At 55.6% G+C, this 14,263-nt stretch overlaps 1 protein-coding gene across 3 annotated transcripts in view; it reads left to right on the plus strand.

Moving 5' to 3' along the window:
* The window catches only part of ARHGAP26 (Rho GTPase activating protein 26), a 108,194-nt gene that overhangs the window by 17,347 nt on the left and 76,584 nt on the right, over window positions 1–14,263 (plus strand). For all 3 annotated transcript variants that reach the window (XM_068206260.1, XM_068206261.1, XM_068206262.1), the window contains exons 2-10: window positions 892–987; window positions 1,875–1,936; window positions 2,263–2,334; window positions 3,409–3,510; window positions 5,718–5,828; window positions 6,077–6,181; window positions 6,795–6,924; window positions 7,212–7,312; window positions 10,723–10,817. In XM_068206260.1, coding sequence (XP_068062361.1) covers window positions 892–987; window positions 1,875–1,936; window positions 2,263–2,334; window positions 3,409–3,510; window positions 5,718–5,828; window positions 6,077–6,181; window positions 6,795–6,924; window positions 7,212–7,312; window positions 10,723–10,817 — 874 coding nt within the window. The remainder of the gene's footprint in view (window positions 1–891; window positions 988–1,874; window positions 1,937–2,262; window positions 2,335–3,408; window positions 3,511–5,717; window positions 5,829–6,076; window positions 6,182–6,794; window positions 6,925–7,211; window positions 7,313–10,722; window positions 10,818–14,263) is intronic.

Below are 14,263 nucleotides of genomic sequence, written 5' to 3' on the forward strand. Positions count from 1 at the left end.
AAGCTCCCAGGGATTTCCCTCTCTCTGCCTGCCTTGGCTGGGTGATTTCCTGCTGCCTCAGGAAGCAGTTGTGTGCAGGCAGCCGGGACTGAACTGGGCAGGATTAACCCCAGGGCTGTCAGCAGCGATACTGGGAAAACGGCTTTAATGCTTGGAGAAAGCTGCCAGCTCCCTTATCCCATGGGGAAAGCAAAACACTTGGACTCTGGTGTGGCTGTCTCTTGGCTGATGGTGTCTGAGAGGAGGAAACAGCCTTTGCATGCACACACATTTTCCACCCGTGCTGGGAAAGGGGAAAACCCATGGAATTTTGGGCTTTCAGTGAAGGAATGCACGGGGAGTGAACACTGAGTTCCTCACGCCGGCAGTGCGGCAGCCACACGGTGCCTTTGGTGGCCTCACGGTGCCCAGCACTGTCTGCGTGTGCCAGGTTAACAGGGCTGGCTGGAAAAGCCAATCCTGGATCCACTCAGGTCACTGCGAGTAAGAACTTAATAGGATCCAGATCTCAGAGAGAATCTGCAGCTCGGGAAGCAATAAAGCTCTGTGCCACTGCCTTCCCGCAGCGGGACAGGAGCATGGCAGAGGTGCCATCTCTTGGGGGGCAGTGTCACTGTGTGCCACCATTTGCTGCTGCCCCATGGCTCTAGGTCTGAGCTCTGGGGTGTCTCTTTTGGTATTTTGAAGTATCGTCTCCTGCAGGGCATTTTGGGGGTGCTGACAGGGCCCCCACAAAGCCCTGTCCCTGGGGTGGGTGCAGAAAGGCAGCGCTCTGGGGGCTTCCCTGGTGGCAGGGGTCCCTCTGTGGGTATTTCCTGGCTGGGATCACGTGTCTGTTGGGGCACTTTCCCATTTGTGACGTGCCCGTGTTCCCTGCTCCTGCTCTCACAGACCTGTCGGCCGCCAAGCGCAAGTTTGCCGATTCCCTCAACGAGTTCAAGTTCCGCTGCATCGGCGACGCTGAGACCGATGATGAGATCTGCATAGGTGAGTCCTGGTGCTCCTGGGGCCACACCCCTGAGCAGGGCAGCCAGGGAAACACACACCAGGACACTGGGGGAATTTGTCTGGGTGCTCTCTGGAAACGCCTTATTCCTCCTGGCTGAAGAGCAGCAAAGCCTTCCCCAGGGAATCACTTGTTGCTTCTTGGCCTAAATCTGTCCCTGCCAGTAGGAAAGGGAGAAGATTGCCTGTATCTGAAACCACCTCAGTTAGCTGGATGTTTTGCACTGGAGAGGAGCATCTGGAGGTGGTTGTGGCTGGATACCCTGCAAGGGGCTGTGCTCTGAAGCAGAGGGGCAGCAGTGTCACACAGAACCCTGTGCTTGAGGGAATCAGCGGTGCCGAGCCTGGCAAGGCTCTCTGAACTAAGCCTGGCTCTGCCACAGAGCTTCTCCTGGCACAGGGCAGTGGCTTCAGCCTCTTCCCTCTCTCATGCTGCTCCCGCCCCAGCTGAACTTTTAGAGCTTATTGTGCACATCGTCTGGAGCCAGGAGAGCAAAGAAGCTTTAGCCCTGATTTAACTTTGCTTGTTTATTTGTGCCCAGTCTCTCAGCAGAAATAGCTCCTCATCCAGGTCTCCCTGGTGCTGTGCCCGTGCTGGGAGCTGCCCCTCGTGCGCTGTGGGGCTGGTTGATGACTGGCTGTTGGGCAGGGCAGGTTAGAGCTGAGGATGTTGCTGTCTGGAGGAGGAAGCCTGGTCCTGGGGATGCTCTGCTGCCAGCTGTCTCTTTCTAGGCAGCTCTCTCTTTCTAGGGAGAGAGAAAGATAATAAAAACCCCAACCTCCCCACCCAAATCACAGACAGCACAACCCCTCTGTGCAGTTTCTTTCTTTAAAAACTGAATGTTAAATGCTGACTGTGTCCCTTCCAGCCAAGTCTCTGCAGGAGTTTGCCACGGTGCTGCGGAACCTGGAAGACGAGCGGATGCGCATGGTACGGCCCCAGCTGTCCTGGGCAGGGGGTGGTGGCACCTGGGACGCCGTGGTGACAGTGACTGCCAGCCCCAGTGCTCCTTCCCTCGCCCGGCGTGGAGCTGCAGGGGAGGGCAGAGGAAGGAGAGGGTGGCTGGGTGGGGAAACGTTGAAAAGCATCAGGAATGGAGTCTTGCTGCTGGAGAGCGGCCGGTGCTGGTGCTGGGGGGCTCACAGGTGTGCAGAGATGGAGGGGTGAAGCCTGGGGGTGCCTGGGGGCTGTGGGAGGGTTTCCATGGAAAAGGCTGTGGAGCAGCACGGGTGAGCTGTGCCTGTCTTTGCCCCCAGATCGAGAATGCCAGCGAGGTGCTGATCACGCCGCTGGAGAAGTTCCGCAAGGAGCAGATTGGGGCTGCCAAGGTAACCCGGCCACTGCCCCCCAGAGCTGGCCAGGACCTGGCACACTGCAGGATGGGCTCGGCCATGGGAGGAGGCAGTGCGCTGCTGTGGGATGGACACGGGGCGATCCAGCTCCTGGGAAGTGCCTCAGTGTTCCGAGTTCACCCACAGCCAAATAACGTGCCAAGAGCAAAAGCTGCATGCCAGCTGAAGTGAACTTTTTTCCTTACTCCAAGGAAGAATTAGGATTTTCTTGGAGGGGCTCACATTTTCCTGAGTCCCCCAGCCTGCACTCCCCACCCCAAGGCATCGCTGGGGGAACTCGGACGTTCAGGCAGGACAGGGAAGCGCCGGTGTGGCTGAGGGTGGCTGTGAGACAGCCTGGCCCCCCTTCTTGCTTTCCTGCCTTTGTTCTGAAATGAAAACCACTGTCTGTGGCTCCCCCGTTGTTATAACAACCTGCTGCTGCCTGCAAGTAGCTCATGCCAGCGCCCGGGGCCGCGTTCGCATGGCAGTGGTGCCCAGCCCGGCCCCGTGCAGCTGAAAACAAAACACAGAGAGGAATCCTGCAGCACGCACCTGCTCCCGAGCAGCTGCTGGCATGGATTGGGTCCTGGCGTGTTGGGGTGGCCAGGCTGGGACAGGGGTGCAAAGGAAAGTGAAGTTGGTGTCCTTAATGCTGCTGCCACAAACAGCCGAGGTGCTGCGTCGTTGTCCCCCGTGACACAGAGGAGAAGCTCTTGCAAGGGGTGCCAGGGGTGGGAGGTGGATTTGTGACCATGTTCTGCTTAGAAAGCACTTTCCTTGCTCTGTGGCTTTTGGACCTGGATCTGGATGTTTTACCAAGCACTGGGCCCCAGGAGTAGAGGAGGGGTTCCCTCAAGCCTTGGGTTTTGGCAGCATAAACTGCTTTCCTGTAGCTGCCTGATGCTGGCAGATAAAAGCAGCCTCACCTGCTTCCAGCTGCTGCCCCCAGGTCCTGTCTCGTGTTAGCTCCCACCTGGGACTGCCATCCTGCCCCGTGCCATAGGGATGCTGTCACAGCTGCTCTGGGACCGTTGTGTTCCGTGTCACACTTTTCCTCCTGTTTTGTAGGATGCCAGAAAGAAATACGACAAGGAGACTGAGAAATACTGTGGTGTCCTAGAAAAACATTTGAACTTGTCTTCCAAGAAGAAAGAATCCCAGCTTCAGGAGGTGAGAGCAACCTCTGAGTTTCCATGTCTGGCTGTGAGTGTGGAGAGCTTTTTCAATGCCTCACACAGCTTATAACAATGGTTCTCCTGGCTGTAAACTCATTTTTTCCCCTCATTCTGGCTGCGGGTGCTGGGTTTTCCCCTTTTCCTGTAATGAAAGGATATGGAGCCTTCTTGGTGAGTAAATCAGAGGGATCCTAAAATGGATAGCAATCAAAAAGGAGAGAGGGTTTATAATTAAAGAGTGTAACAGAAAGAAACTGGTTCTGCTGCAGGCTTCCCATGTGCCAGCACAAATCATGGATGTCTGGTCTCCTTCTCTGCAAGTGGCTGCTCTGCTTTGTGCTCCAGGGGAGAAGGGATCAGGCTTAGTGGCTTAAACTCTTTAGGAGCCATGAGTGATTCAGGATGTGGTTAGCTGTGGTGACAGGTGCTCCTACTGGATGAGTATGCTGAGTTTTCAATCACTTCTTTCAAGTGTGGAATTCCGTGTGCTGGCCCAGAGCTGGGCTGGTCCTGCAGGATGTGTGTCCTGGCCCTTGGGCATGGTGCTGGTGTGCTCTGATCCTTTACTGGGGGCACTGGTGGGCTCCTGCACCCAGGTGGTGGGACCGTGCCCAGCAGAGCTGGGGACTTGAGAGCAGAAATACCTGGGGCACGGGTGATCACCTTCCAGCAGATCAGGGCTGAGGAGGGCTCAGAATCTGGGCAGATGTGCCTGCAAGCCAGCCTTGTCCTTGGGCTTTGTAAATAGCTTCCCATGTGGAAGCACCCACGTGTTCCAGGGAATGGTGGCTTTTCAATGACCCTCGGAGCCCTTGGTTTAGTTTGTGTTTGAGATACTGATGTGGGGCATGGGAGTGGAAGGAGTTCTGGCTGTGGAGGGAAGGATCCGCTCGTAGCTGTCAGAGCTGTGATCCTGTGCCCTGGACAGAGCATGGCCCTGTGGGGCTGCCTGGAGATGCCATGGCATATGGAGATGCCATATGGGGTCCAGGTGGGATATGGAGTGGGATGTGTGCGGGATCCTGTGCGGGATCCTGTGCAGGATGTGTTTGGGATGCAGCATGGGATTCTGTTGAGGATTCTGTTGGGGATGTGTGCGGGATTCTGTTCAGGATTCGGTTCAGGATGCAGTGTGGGATTCAGTCCGGGATGTGTGCAGGATTCTGTTTGGGATTCTGTTTGGAATTCAGTCTGGGATGTGTGTGAGATGCAGTGTGGGATTCATTCTGGGATGTGTGCGGGATTCAGTCCGGGATTCTGTTCGGGATTCAGTCTGGGATGTGTGCGGGATTCAGTCCGGGATTCAGTCTGGGATTCAGTCCGGGATGTGTGCAGGATTCTGTTTGGGATTCTGTTTGGAATTCAGTCTGGGATGTGTGCAGGATGCAGTGTGGGATTCAGTCTGGGATGCGTGCGGGATTCGGTCTGCGATTCAGTCCGGGGTGGGTGTGGGATTCTGTCCGGGATTCTGTCCAGGATGTGTGCGGGATGCAGTGTGGGATTCAGTCTGGGATGTGTGCGGGATTCAGTCCGGGATTCAGTCCGGGATTCAGTCCGGGGTGTGTTTGGGATGCCGTCGGGATGCCGGGTGCTGTGCAGCTGCGTGGAGCAGCGCTGGCTGCTGGTGCCATCTGGTGGCATCTCCCAGCCGGACCCTGACTCGGGCTGCTGCCGGGAGGGCAGGAGGAGCCTGCAGCCCGCTGGAAGCAGCTCCCAGTTCAGGTGCTGGTTCCTGTTCCCCACCGAGGGAGGGGTTACCTTAGAAAGAGTGTGGAGTTGTGAAATCTGGATGTGGCATCCCTGGCGAGGGGGAGAGCTTTCCAGAAAAGGGAGAGCTTTCCAGAAAAGGGAGAGCTTTCCAGAAAACTGAGTGCTTTCCAGAAAAGGGAGAGCTTTCCAGAAAAGGGAGAGTTGCCTTTTCTTGTCAAGTTCACAGTGATTAGTGATTTCCATTTTTCTCACCTCTACTGCATGTTTTCTACCCAGCTGCTGGGGAGGTGAGAACATGAGTCACCACACCCATTTTTCCCAGCAGAAGGAAAAGCTTGCTCATGTGGAACAGGTCTGTGTTTATTGCTGTGCCATCTGTCCAGCTGGGACTGGGGGCTGGAGCTGGGTTTGCTCTGCTTGGGGGTGTTCCCATCACAGCCAGGTGTGCTCTGGTCGTTCCTGAGCTCTGTCTCCTCTCCAACCCCTCTGCAGGCAGACAGCCAGGTGGACCTGGTTCGGCAGCACTTCTACGAGGTCTCCCTGGAATATGTCTTCAAGGTGCAGGAGGTCCAGGAGAGGAAGATGTTTGAGTTTGTGGAACCTGTAAGTGAGCTCTCAGTCCAGCTCAGCCTGCACAAAACGGGGGTGGTGTGGTGAAACGGGGTCATGGGGAGCCCTGGCGGTGCAGGGGCCAGGGGGTCCAGCCTCACCCCACAGCCCTTCTCTCTGAGGGCCCACCAGGGAGCCCCTCCACCGCGGGGGCTGCAGGGCTCCCTCCCCTCAGCACTGGTGGCTCTGGGTGCTGCTCTGGGTCTCTACTGACCGTCTCCATTTGCTTTTTCCCGATGCAGCTGCTGGCCTTTCTGCAGGGGCTGTTCACATTCTACCACCACGGCTACGAGCTTGCAAAGGACTTCAGTGATTTCAAGACAGAGCTGACAATCAGCATCCAGAATGTGAGTGTGCCCAGGGTGTCCCTGTGCCCTCTGCCCATCCCTGTCAGTGTCTCCAGAGCCACCTCACCTTCTAATTGGGATTCTAATCACAGAATCCCAGGCCTGGCTGGGCTGGAAGGGACCTTAAACTTCATCCCATTCCACCCTTGCCATGGCAGGGACACCTTCCACTATCCCAGGCTGCTCCCAGCCCCAGTGTCCAACCTGGCCTTGGGCACTGCCAGGGATCCGGGGGCAGCCACAGCTGCTCTGGGCACCTGTGCCAGGGCCTGCCCACACTCCCAGGAAAGAATCTTTTCCTAATATCCCATCCAAATCTCCCCACTTTTAGTTTAAATCCATATCCCTTGTCCTATCACTATCGACCCATGTCAAAAATCACTCTCCCTCTTTTTGTTAGACCCCTTAAAGTTCTGGAAGATCTTGCCAATTGTTGTAATATTTTTTGCTTTAGCTTAAATCCGGGCCCGGGAAGCAAACCTGCCCTGTGACTGCCCCTGGGCTCCCCAGTCCCATTTCCCGCAGGGCTGTGGGGACCCAGCCCCACCCCATGTGCTGCAGAGCCAGGCACAGTTCCCTGCACTGGAGGAGACATTCCTGTTTTAATTTGCAGACAAGAAATCGCTTTGAAGGAACCAGGTCAGAGGTTGAAGCTTTGATGAAGAAGATGAAGGAGAATCCCCACGAGCACAAAAACATCAGCCCTTACACCATGGAGGGCTATCTCTACGTGCAGGAGAAGCGTAGGTGTTGGGCTGGGGAACGGGGGGGTGGCAGCCTGGGGAAGGGGTTTGCCAGGACAGGGGCACGAAGGCTGATTCAGCAGATGCAGAGTCCCTGGAAGACAGGGATTGGCCCATGAGTGGGGTATTCAGTGGGAATGTGGCAGCCAGGGAGGATCACTGCCAGTGCCTCATGAAAGTCTGTTAGGTACAGCAGTCTGGCACGTGGAAGGATGGTTACACATAGCGGGTTCCAATGGGAGGGCATTGACACTGTTCTGGGCATGAGCCCTGTGTTTGCTCTGCAGGTCACTTTGGGACCTCCTGGGTGAAGCATTACTGCACCTACCAGAGGGAATCGAAGCGCATCACCATGGTGCCCTTTGACCAGAAGTCAGGAGGAAAAGGGGTGAGTGCTGGCTGGGGGCAGGAGGAAAAGGGGTGGATGAGTGCTGGGAGTAGGAGGAAAAGGGGTGGGTGAGTGCTGGGAGCAGGAGGAAAAGGGGTGGGTGAGTGCTGGGAGCAGGAGGAAAAGGGGTGGGTGAGTGCTGGGAGCAGGAGGAAAAGGGGTGGATGAGTGCTGGGAGCAGGACGAAAAGGGGTGAGTGAGTGCTGGCTGGGGGCAGGAGGAAAAGGGGTGGATGAGTGCTGGGAGCAGGAGGAAAAGGGGTGGGTGAGTGCTGGGAGCAGGAGGAAAAGGGGTGGGTGAGTGCTGGGAGCAGGACGAAAAGGGGTGAGTGAGTGCTGGCTGGGGGCAGGAGGAAAAGGGGTGGATGAGTGCTGGGAGCAGGAGGAAAAGGGGTGGGTGAGTGCTGGGAGCAGGAGGAAAAGGGGTGGGTGAGTGCTGGGAGCAGGAGGAAAAGGGGTGGGTGAGTGCTGGGAGCAGGAGGAAAAGGGGTGAGTGCTGGCTGGGGGCAGGAGGAAAAGGGGTGAGTGAGTGCTGGGAGCAGGAGGAAAAGGGGTGGGTGAGTGCTGGGAGCAGGAGGAAAAGGGGTGGGTGAGTGCTGGGAGCAGGAGGAAAAGGGGTGGGTGAGTGCTGGGAGCAGGAGGAAAAGGGGTGGGTGAGTGCTGGGAGCAGGAGGAAAAGGGGTGAGTGCTGGCTGGGGGCAGGAGGAAAAGGGGTGAGTGAGTGCTGGGAGCAGGAGGAAAAGGGGTGGGTGAGTGCTCAGAGCAGGAGGAAAAGGGGTGAGTGAGTGCTGGCTGGGAGCAGGACTGTGTCCTGCCAGGGAGCACGTGGCACTGCTGGCTGCAGGCTTTCCTGGGGATCAAACTGTGTCACCTTTTTGGCAAGGTGACACAAAGGCAGTGAAGTGGCTCACATTCATTCCAGGCTGAGTGGCTGCCACACGGGGAATGAACTTGGCACCTGGTTTGAGAAAGAAAAGACAGGAAACCCCCAGAGCCCACAGATCTTTGCCAGCCATGTGCACCCACCACCCTCCAGCTCCATGGGTGCCTGCTCCCCAGTCCCTCATTCCTGCTCCAAGGCACAGAGAAGAGAACCTTTTCATCATTTTGCTCCTTCTCCGATGCCTGTGACTTGTCCAAGGCCAGGTTGGATGGGGCTTGGAGCAACCTGGTTGAGTGGAAGTGTCCTTGCCCATGGCAGAGTGGAACAAGATGAGCTCTAAGAGCCCTTTCTACCCAAACCACTCTGTGAGTCTCTGGTGATCCTATGACTTGGCCAGTGAAGTTGTTTTGTTTTGGACAGAGCCACAGGAGAGCCTGGAGCTCCCCTTGGCCCCGAGGGGGTGTGAAGAGCAGGGGGAGCAGTGGATGTGGGCTGTGGGGAGCCAGCACATGCTGTGTCCCAGTGCTCCCAGGGCTGTATCCAGGGCTGGCTTTGCTTCTCTGTACAGCAGGAACAATAGACCCCTCCACAGTGTTCCCAGCTGGGACAGTTTGCAAACACAGTCCCCTTGCTGGGGAGTGCCTGGGGCAACTGGACAGGCTCCCACATGGCTTCCTGCTGGCATGGGGAGCCAGCTGTGGGCAGGGAAGCGTCTAAAATTAATTTCCTCTTGCCTTGGAGCATCTTCATTATAGCTCAGCAGTAACATGTCCCAGCCCTGTAATCATCAGTGGCTGTGCTGTGTTTCGTCTGGTCCCTTCCCATTTCAGGGCTCTCCCAGCACCTGGGGCTGGGGGAGCTGCTGGCAGCAGCTGCTGCTGAGCCCCTCTCCAGGGCCAGGCTGGAGCCCCTCTCCTGGGCTGTGCTGGCACTTGTGGCTTGCACCAGCCTGGCATGGAACGCTGCCCGTGCTGGGGCAGCTCTGCTGGGCTCCAGGGTCTGTCAGTGGTGACCACCATGGACATCTGAGCATGGAACAGCCCAGGGGTGTGGGGCTGCACTGCTGGGAATTCTGGGGCCTGGCTGGAGCAGGTGCTGAGGTGCTGCATGAGGAGACCCATCACTCCTGGGTCATAGGTGGCATCAGCCCCTCGTGACCTTGGGCTGTGGCCAGAGCTGGTATTATTGGTGGGTTTGGAGCAGGGGCATTCCCTGAATTCTGGACAGGGAGCTGGGCAGAGTGGGAGCAGCCTTGTGCTGGCAGTGGGCCAGGCTGGGGGGCACCGGGGGCAGACCACTGCCAGACCCAGGGACAAGCCCTGCAGGAGCTCTTCTGTCTTCCTGGGTCTGTGCTGGGTCCCTTGTCTGGGACAGGAGAGTTCTTGGTGGGTCAGAAACCATGGAAGCACATGAGAACAGTCAGGTTAGGGCTGGTTCTGGGGGCAGGCTCAGAGTCCCAACAGAAGAGCATCTACAGCAGTGCCTGCAACATGGGCAACCAGCAGGAGGGGCTGGGAGCCAGAGTGCAGCAGGAAAACTGCTGCCAGCATGGTGGGATGGGTAGGACTGAGTGTTAGGGAGTGTTTTGGTTGTCAGGAGCTGGATGGTGGTGCCAGTGGGGAGGAGTTTATGGATAAGAACCAGGGAGTCACGCTCCCGGGGGGGATTTAATGGACGTGTAGTTGTGGCACGTGAGGACATGGATTAGTGGTGGGCTTGGCTGTTCTGGGCAACTTTCGGACTCTTGTGATCTTTGAGGTCTTTTCCAATCTAAGTGATTCTAAATACGTTTCCTGGAAAAATGGTGATGTCAGGGAACAGGGTGGTCAGCCAAGGTGTCATCAGGAACAGCACAGGGAGCCCAGAAAAGTGTCTGTCTCCAGGAACTCCTTCAGAATTCATTTTCTCTTAAGTCATCAGTGGAATTTCACAGTTGCAGAAGTGTCTGTGCTGGCAGGGGCTGAGGCAGGATTCCCTCCAGCAGAGGACAGCAGTGCTCACAGGTCCTGCTGGATCGCTGCTCAGCCCTCTGGAAATCCAGTACAGCTTGGATGCAGAGAGGCATTCTCTGGGTGGCAGAATGGTTTTGTCACTGATTTGTTATATAATAAACATTTTAAGACGTGTTTGCTCCTGTTAAGAGTCCTCGTGTGCACAGTGCTGCCAAAAACGCAGCGTGGAGTGCAAACTGCCAGCAGGTCTAGGGAGTGTTGTTCAGCAATGGAAAATAAAGCTGATTTTGCCCAAAAGTTGTGGTCCAGCAGTACCTGCCCACATGAAGAATGGGTTGTGTGGTGCTTTATGCACAGATTGAATTGTGGGCATCCTGAAGGGAAGGCTCCTCATGAAAGGTTTTGGACTAAGTAAGGGTAAAAAGACAAGTCCTCCTGTCAGAGATATAAACAGATGTTTTTAGCAGGGTGATGTTGCCAGATCCCCCCAGGTTTGAACCTGCTCATTGACAGCTGAGGACAGGCCCGTGGCTGTTGGTTGTTCGCAGCCTCAGCTGTGATTTTGTCTCTTCTCAGGGGGAGGACGAAGCTGTCACCCTGAAATCCTGCACGCGGCGGAAAACAGACTCCATTGAGAAGAGGTTCTGCTTTGATGTGGAGGCTGTGGATCGGTGAGTGCTGCCAGGAAGCTCCTGGGGCTGTGCTGACCGTGCTCCTGCACGTGGCTTTGGGACAGCTCCTGCGCAGTTTCCGTGTTTCTCTCCGTTAGTCACACCCCCTGTGAGTGGAAAGCATTAGTCCATGGAATCACACCTTTTCCAGCCAGGTGCTCTCTGTGTATTGAGTCAGTGCTTTGGTTTACAAGTCTCTCTGACTCAAGTCTCTCTGACTTGAAGGGTGTTTTAGCACTTCTGCAGCCTCTGGCCACACAAGGTTGAGTGGTTGCCAGCCTGGAAAAGGTGCTCTGTGGCTGTTCTGGGAGGGATGTGCTGCCTCTTTCCAGCACTGGCTGTGTGTTGAAATAGTGTCAGCGCTCTGCTGGACTGGCTGTTGCTGGTTCATCATGGGTGGGTGATAATTGCCTCTGGCTCGTGCCTCCAGGCACTTTCACTCCTTTTTCCTGAAGAAGGAAAACACTTCTGCTGTGACTTATCACACAGCAGCTGGACTTGAGCTATGTGTGGATTCAGTCTCTGGCACCCAGGAGTGAGAGCTGTTACCGTATCAGCTAGCATCATGCATGGCTTACACATATAAACAGGAAAGCCAGGCTGGTGTTGCTATTCCAAGAGGAATTAGTCACTGCCTCGGGTCTCCCTCCCTGCAGAAGTTCACATGGTTCACAAAAGCCTGCTGCAAAGGCACTCAGTGTGTTCTCCCAGTTGTGTGCCTGTCCAGCTGTCCCATCTGCAGGAATTCCCTGGAAGTCTCAGAAAAAGCCAGGTTCATTAAAATCTGGGTGTTGAATAATGCTGGAATAAGCCCTGGTGCCTCTCCCTGTCCAGCCTGTGCTTGGGCAGCGTTTTGGTGCCAGCCCGTGGCAGGGAGAGGTGGGGGGATGGAGCTCTGCCTGTGTTGGCTGAGGGAGGAGATAACCTGGGGCTGCCTCCCACTCTCTGGAGCTGTGCTTTTCTCCAGAAAGCTGCAGTATTTCTGCTGACACAGGAATTTTTTTTTTTTGCTGTGCCCTGAAGATATTTTTTTATAATGTGAAAATCAAACTAAAAAGTGGGAGAAAGAGAATGGAGCCACAATAATTTTCTTCAGCGTGTTCAGAGGCAGCTGAAGCTTCCCTTGATGTTTGGAGCCTGCCAGGCATGGGATCAGGAGCTGCTCCAGAAATCTGCATGCTCCATGTAAATCATGGCAGTGGAGTAGCACAGGAAGGGAAACCTGAGGAATTTCTCCTTTCATGTACACATTCCTGCTGCAGGGATTTGCCTGAGGGAGCAGGAGAGGAGGACACAACTGAAGGAAAAGGCTGTTTTTCCCAATATACAGACAGCTCCGCATTCTCTCGGTATCAGAATTTGTCATTGGATGTCTAAAGTATTGGATATTCCCAAGATAAACTTAAGAGGAAGAGGAAACAACAAGTTTAGCCACGGCTGAAAGAGGCTGTGATGTGCCCAGCCTGTCTCCCTCTTCCTGGGGTAGATCTGGGCACCACCAGGTCCCGCTGTCAGTGGCAGGGTGTGCTGGAGATCACCTCCAGCACCTCCTCACCTCCAGCCTGCCAGCTCTCGGGGCTTGGGCTGTCCTACAGCTCTCAGACAGCCTGGAGGTGGCAGCCTCGGCCGCTGCTTCAGACACTGCACAGAAACAGGCTTTTGTCAGCCTTGCCTTTTGGGAGCTCAGGCAGCACGGGCTGCGGGCTGGAGCCAGGCAGTAACACCCTAAATAGCACCAGCCAAGAGCTGTTCCTTCCTAGGTGGGAAAAAAGTGGATTTTTCTCCTGTAAAGATGATTCAGCACAACCAAGCTGAAAATCTGGAGCCTGATCTGTTATTACAGCATTGCCTCCTTGTCACAGAATCCCAGAATAGTTTCTGTTTAAAACTCATCTCATTCCGCCCCCTGCCAGGGGCAGGGACACCTTCCAGTAGATCAGGTTGCTCCAGCCCCCATCCAACCTGGCCTTGGCATTTGCAAATAGCTCTCGTGTTCAGTGTAGCAAGTTAGAAGTATTGTATTGTTTATTACAGCAAAACTAACCCCAGAATGGTGTTCTAGGGTCTGGCTGAAATACACCCCCAGTGTGATGGATACTGTGTTGTACTGCTCATGCTCTTTTTTCATTAACTAAACTAGTCTGTAGTCTCTGCACATTAAATCAGGTTTGTAAACAAGGTGAACAGGGATGTCAGCCAGTGTCTTATAAAATGAGCCTGGGAGGAGGAGTATCTCATTTGACTGATGACAAAGGCTTTGTCATTTAGGATAATGCAGGTCATTGCTCTGGGCCAGAAGCAAACTGCTTCTGAGTGCCAGCTGGCTTTTAGGGGAGCAGGAGCTTTTCAAATGCAGGCTTTGGCCTCTTGGTGTGTCACCAGAGCAGTGAACTCTGCAGGTACCACCACTGCCCTAGTCTCTGCCTGGGTGCCCCCCAGAGTGATTAGCACCACACCTGGACACAGTGGAACTGTGGAGCCAGAACCCCAGAGTCACTGAGGTGGGAAAAGACCCCCAACACCATCGACTCCAAGCTGTTTCTGATCCCCACCTTGTCCCCAGCCCAGAGTCCTTCCTTGGACACCTCCAGGGATGGGGGCACTCCAAACCTCCCTGGGCAGCCCCTTCCAATGCCCGACCACCCTTTCCATGCAGAAATTCTTCCTGAAAGAACTGGCGCAGTGGCTGGGTGGTTGGCATGGGGGTGGGAGGGCTGCCAGGCACCTGCCGGGTGCTCCCCTGAGCAGAAGGTTTTGCCCAGGAGGGCTGCTGGCCTTGCTCTGGGAATGCACTTGGCAGATGCAGGGCTCTGGCAGTGGCAGGAGCTGTCCCCTGCTCCCCTGTGCCAGGTGCCCCCAGCCCTGCGCTGTCCCCGTGCCCGCAGCGCCTCAGTGCAGTGCAGCCTGTCCCCGTTCCTCTGCCGGTGTCACCTTTCCAGCGACCTTTACAACAAAGCCTCGGGGGTTGTCGCAGGGGGGTGAGGGATGGGTTGTCACAGTGAGGGATGAGGCTCCTTCCCCTTGGTGGCCACGGTGGCCCCGAGCCCTGCGGAAGGTGCTGGTGGCTGTACTGGTGGTGCTCTGAGCTCTGCGTGGGCACCCAGACTTCCTGAGTTCAGGGTCAGTCTCCCCTTTCATTCCATCTCTGCTCCCCAGCATTTTGGGGCCACATCTGGCTGCTGGGTGCCTGGCCCATGGCCGTGGGGTCCTGTCAGGGCTGCACTGCTCTGCTCAGGACTGGGAACGTCTCTGTGCACTCAGCCCAGCTCAGCCCCTGTTATTAATGCACTCTTGTGTGTTTTCATCAGCAGTTTAGATTGTCTCGCTGTGATAAGCTGCTACAGCAGTTGGAAGTTCTTATCTGTTTCTATTGCTTTCCTTATTTGTTTGTTTTCCTGGAAGAAGGAAAAGCTATTGCAGTTTCTCATTTTCTCAGTGTGCTTAGT

The sequence above is a fragment of the Anomalospiza imberbis genome, chromosome 15 (assembly GCF_031753505.1).
Source record: "Anomalospiza imberbis isolate Cuckoo-Finch-1a 21T00152 chromosome 15, ASM3175350v1, whole genome shotgun sequence".
Classification (NCBI taxonomy): domain Eukaryota; kingdom Metazoa; phylum Chordata; class Aves; order Passeriformes; family Viduidae; genus Anomalospiza; species Anomalospiza imberbis.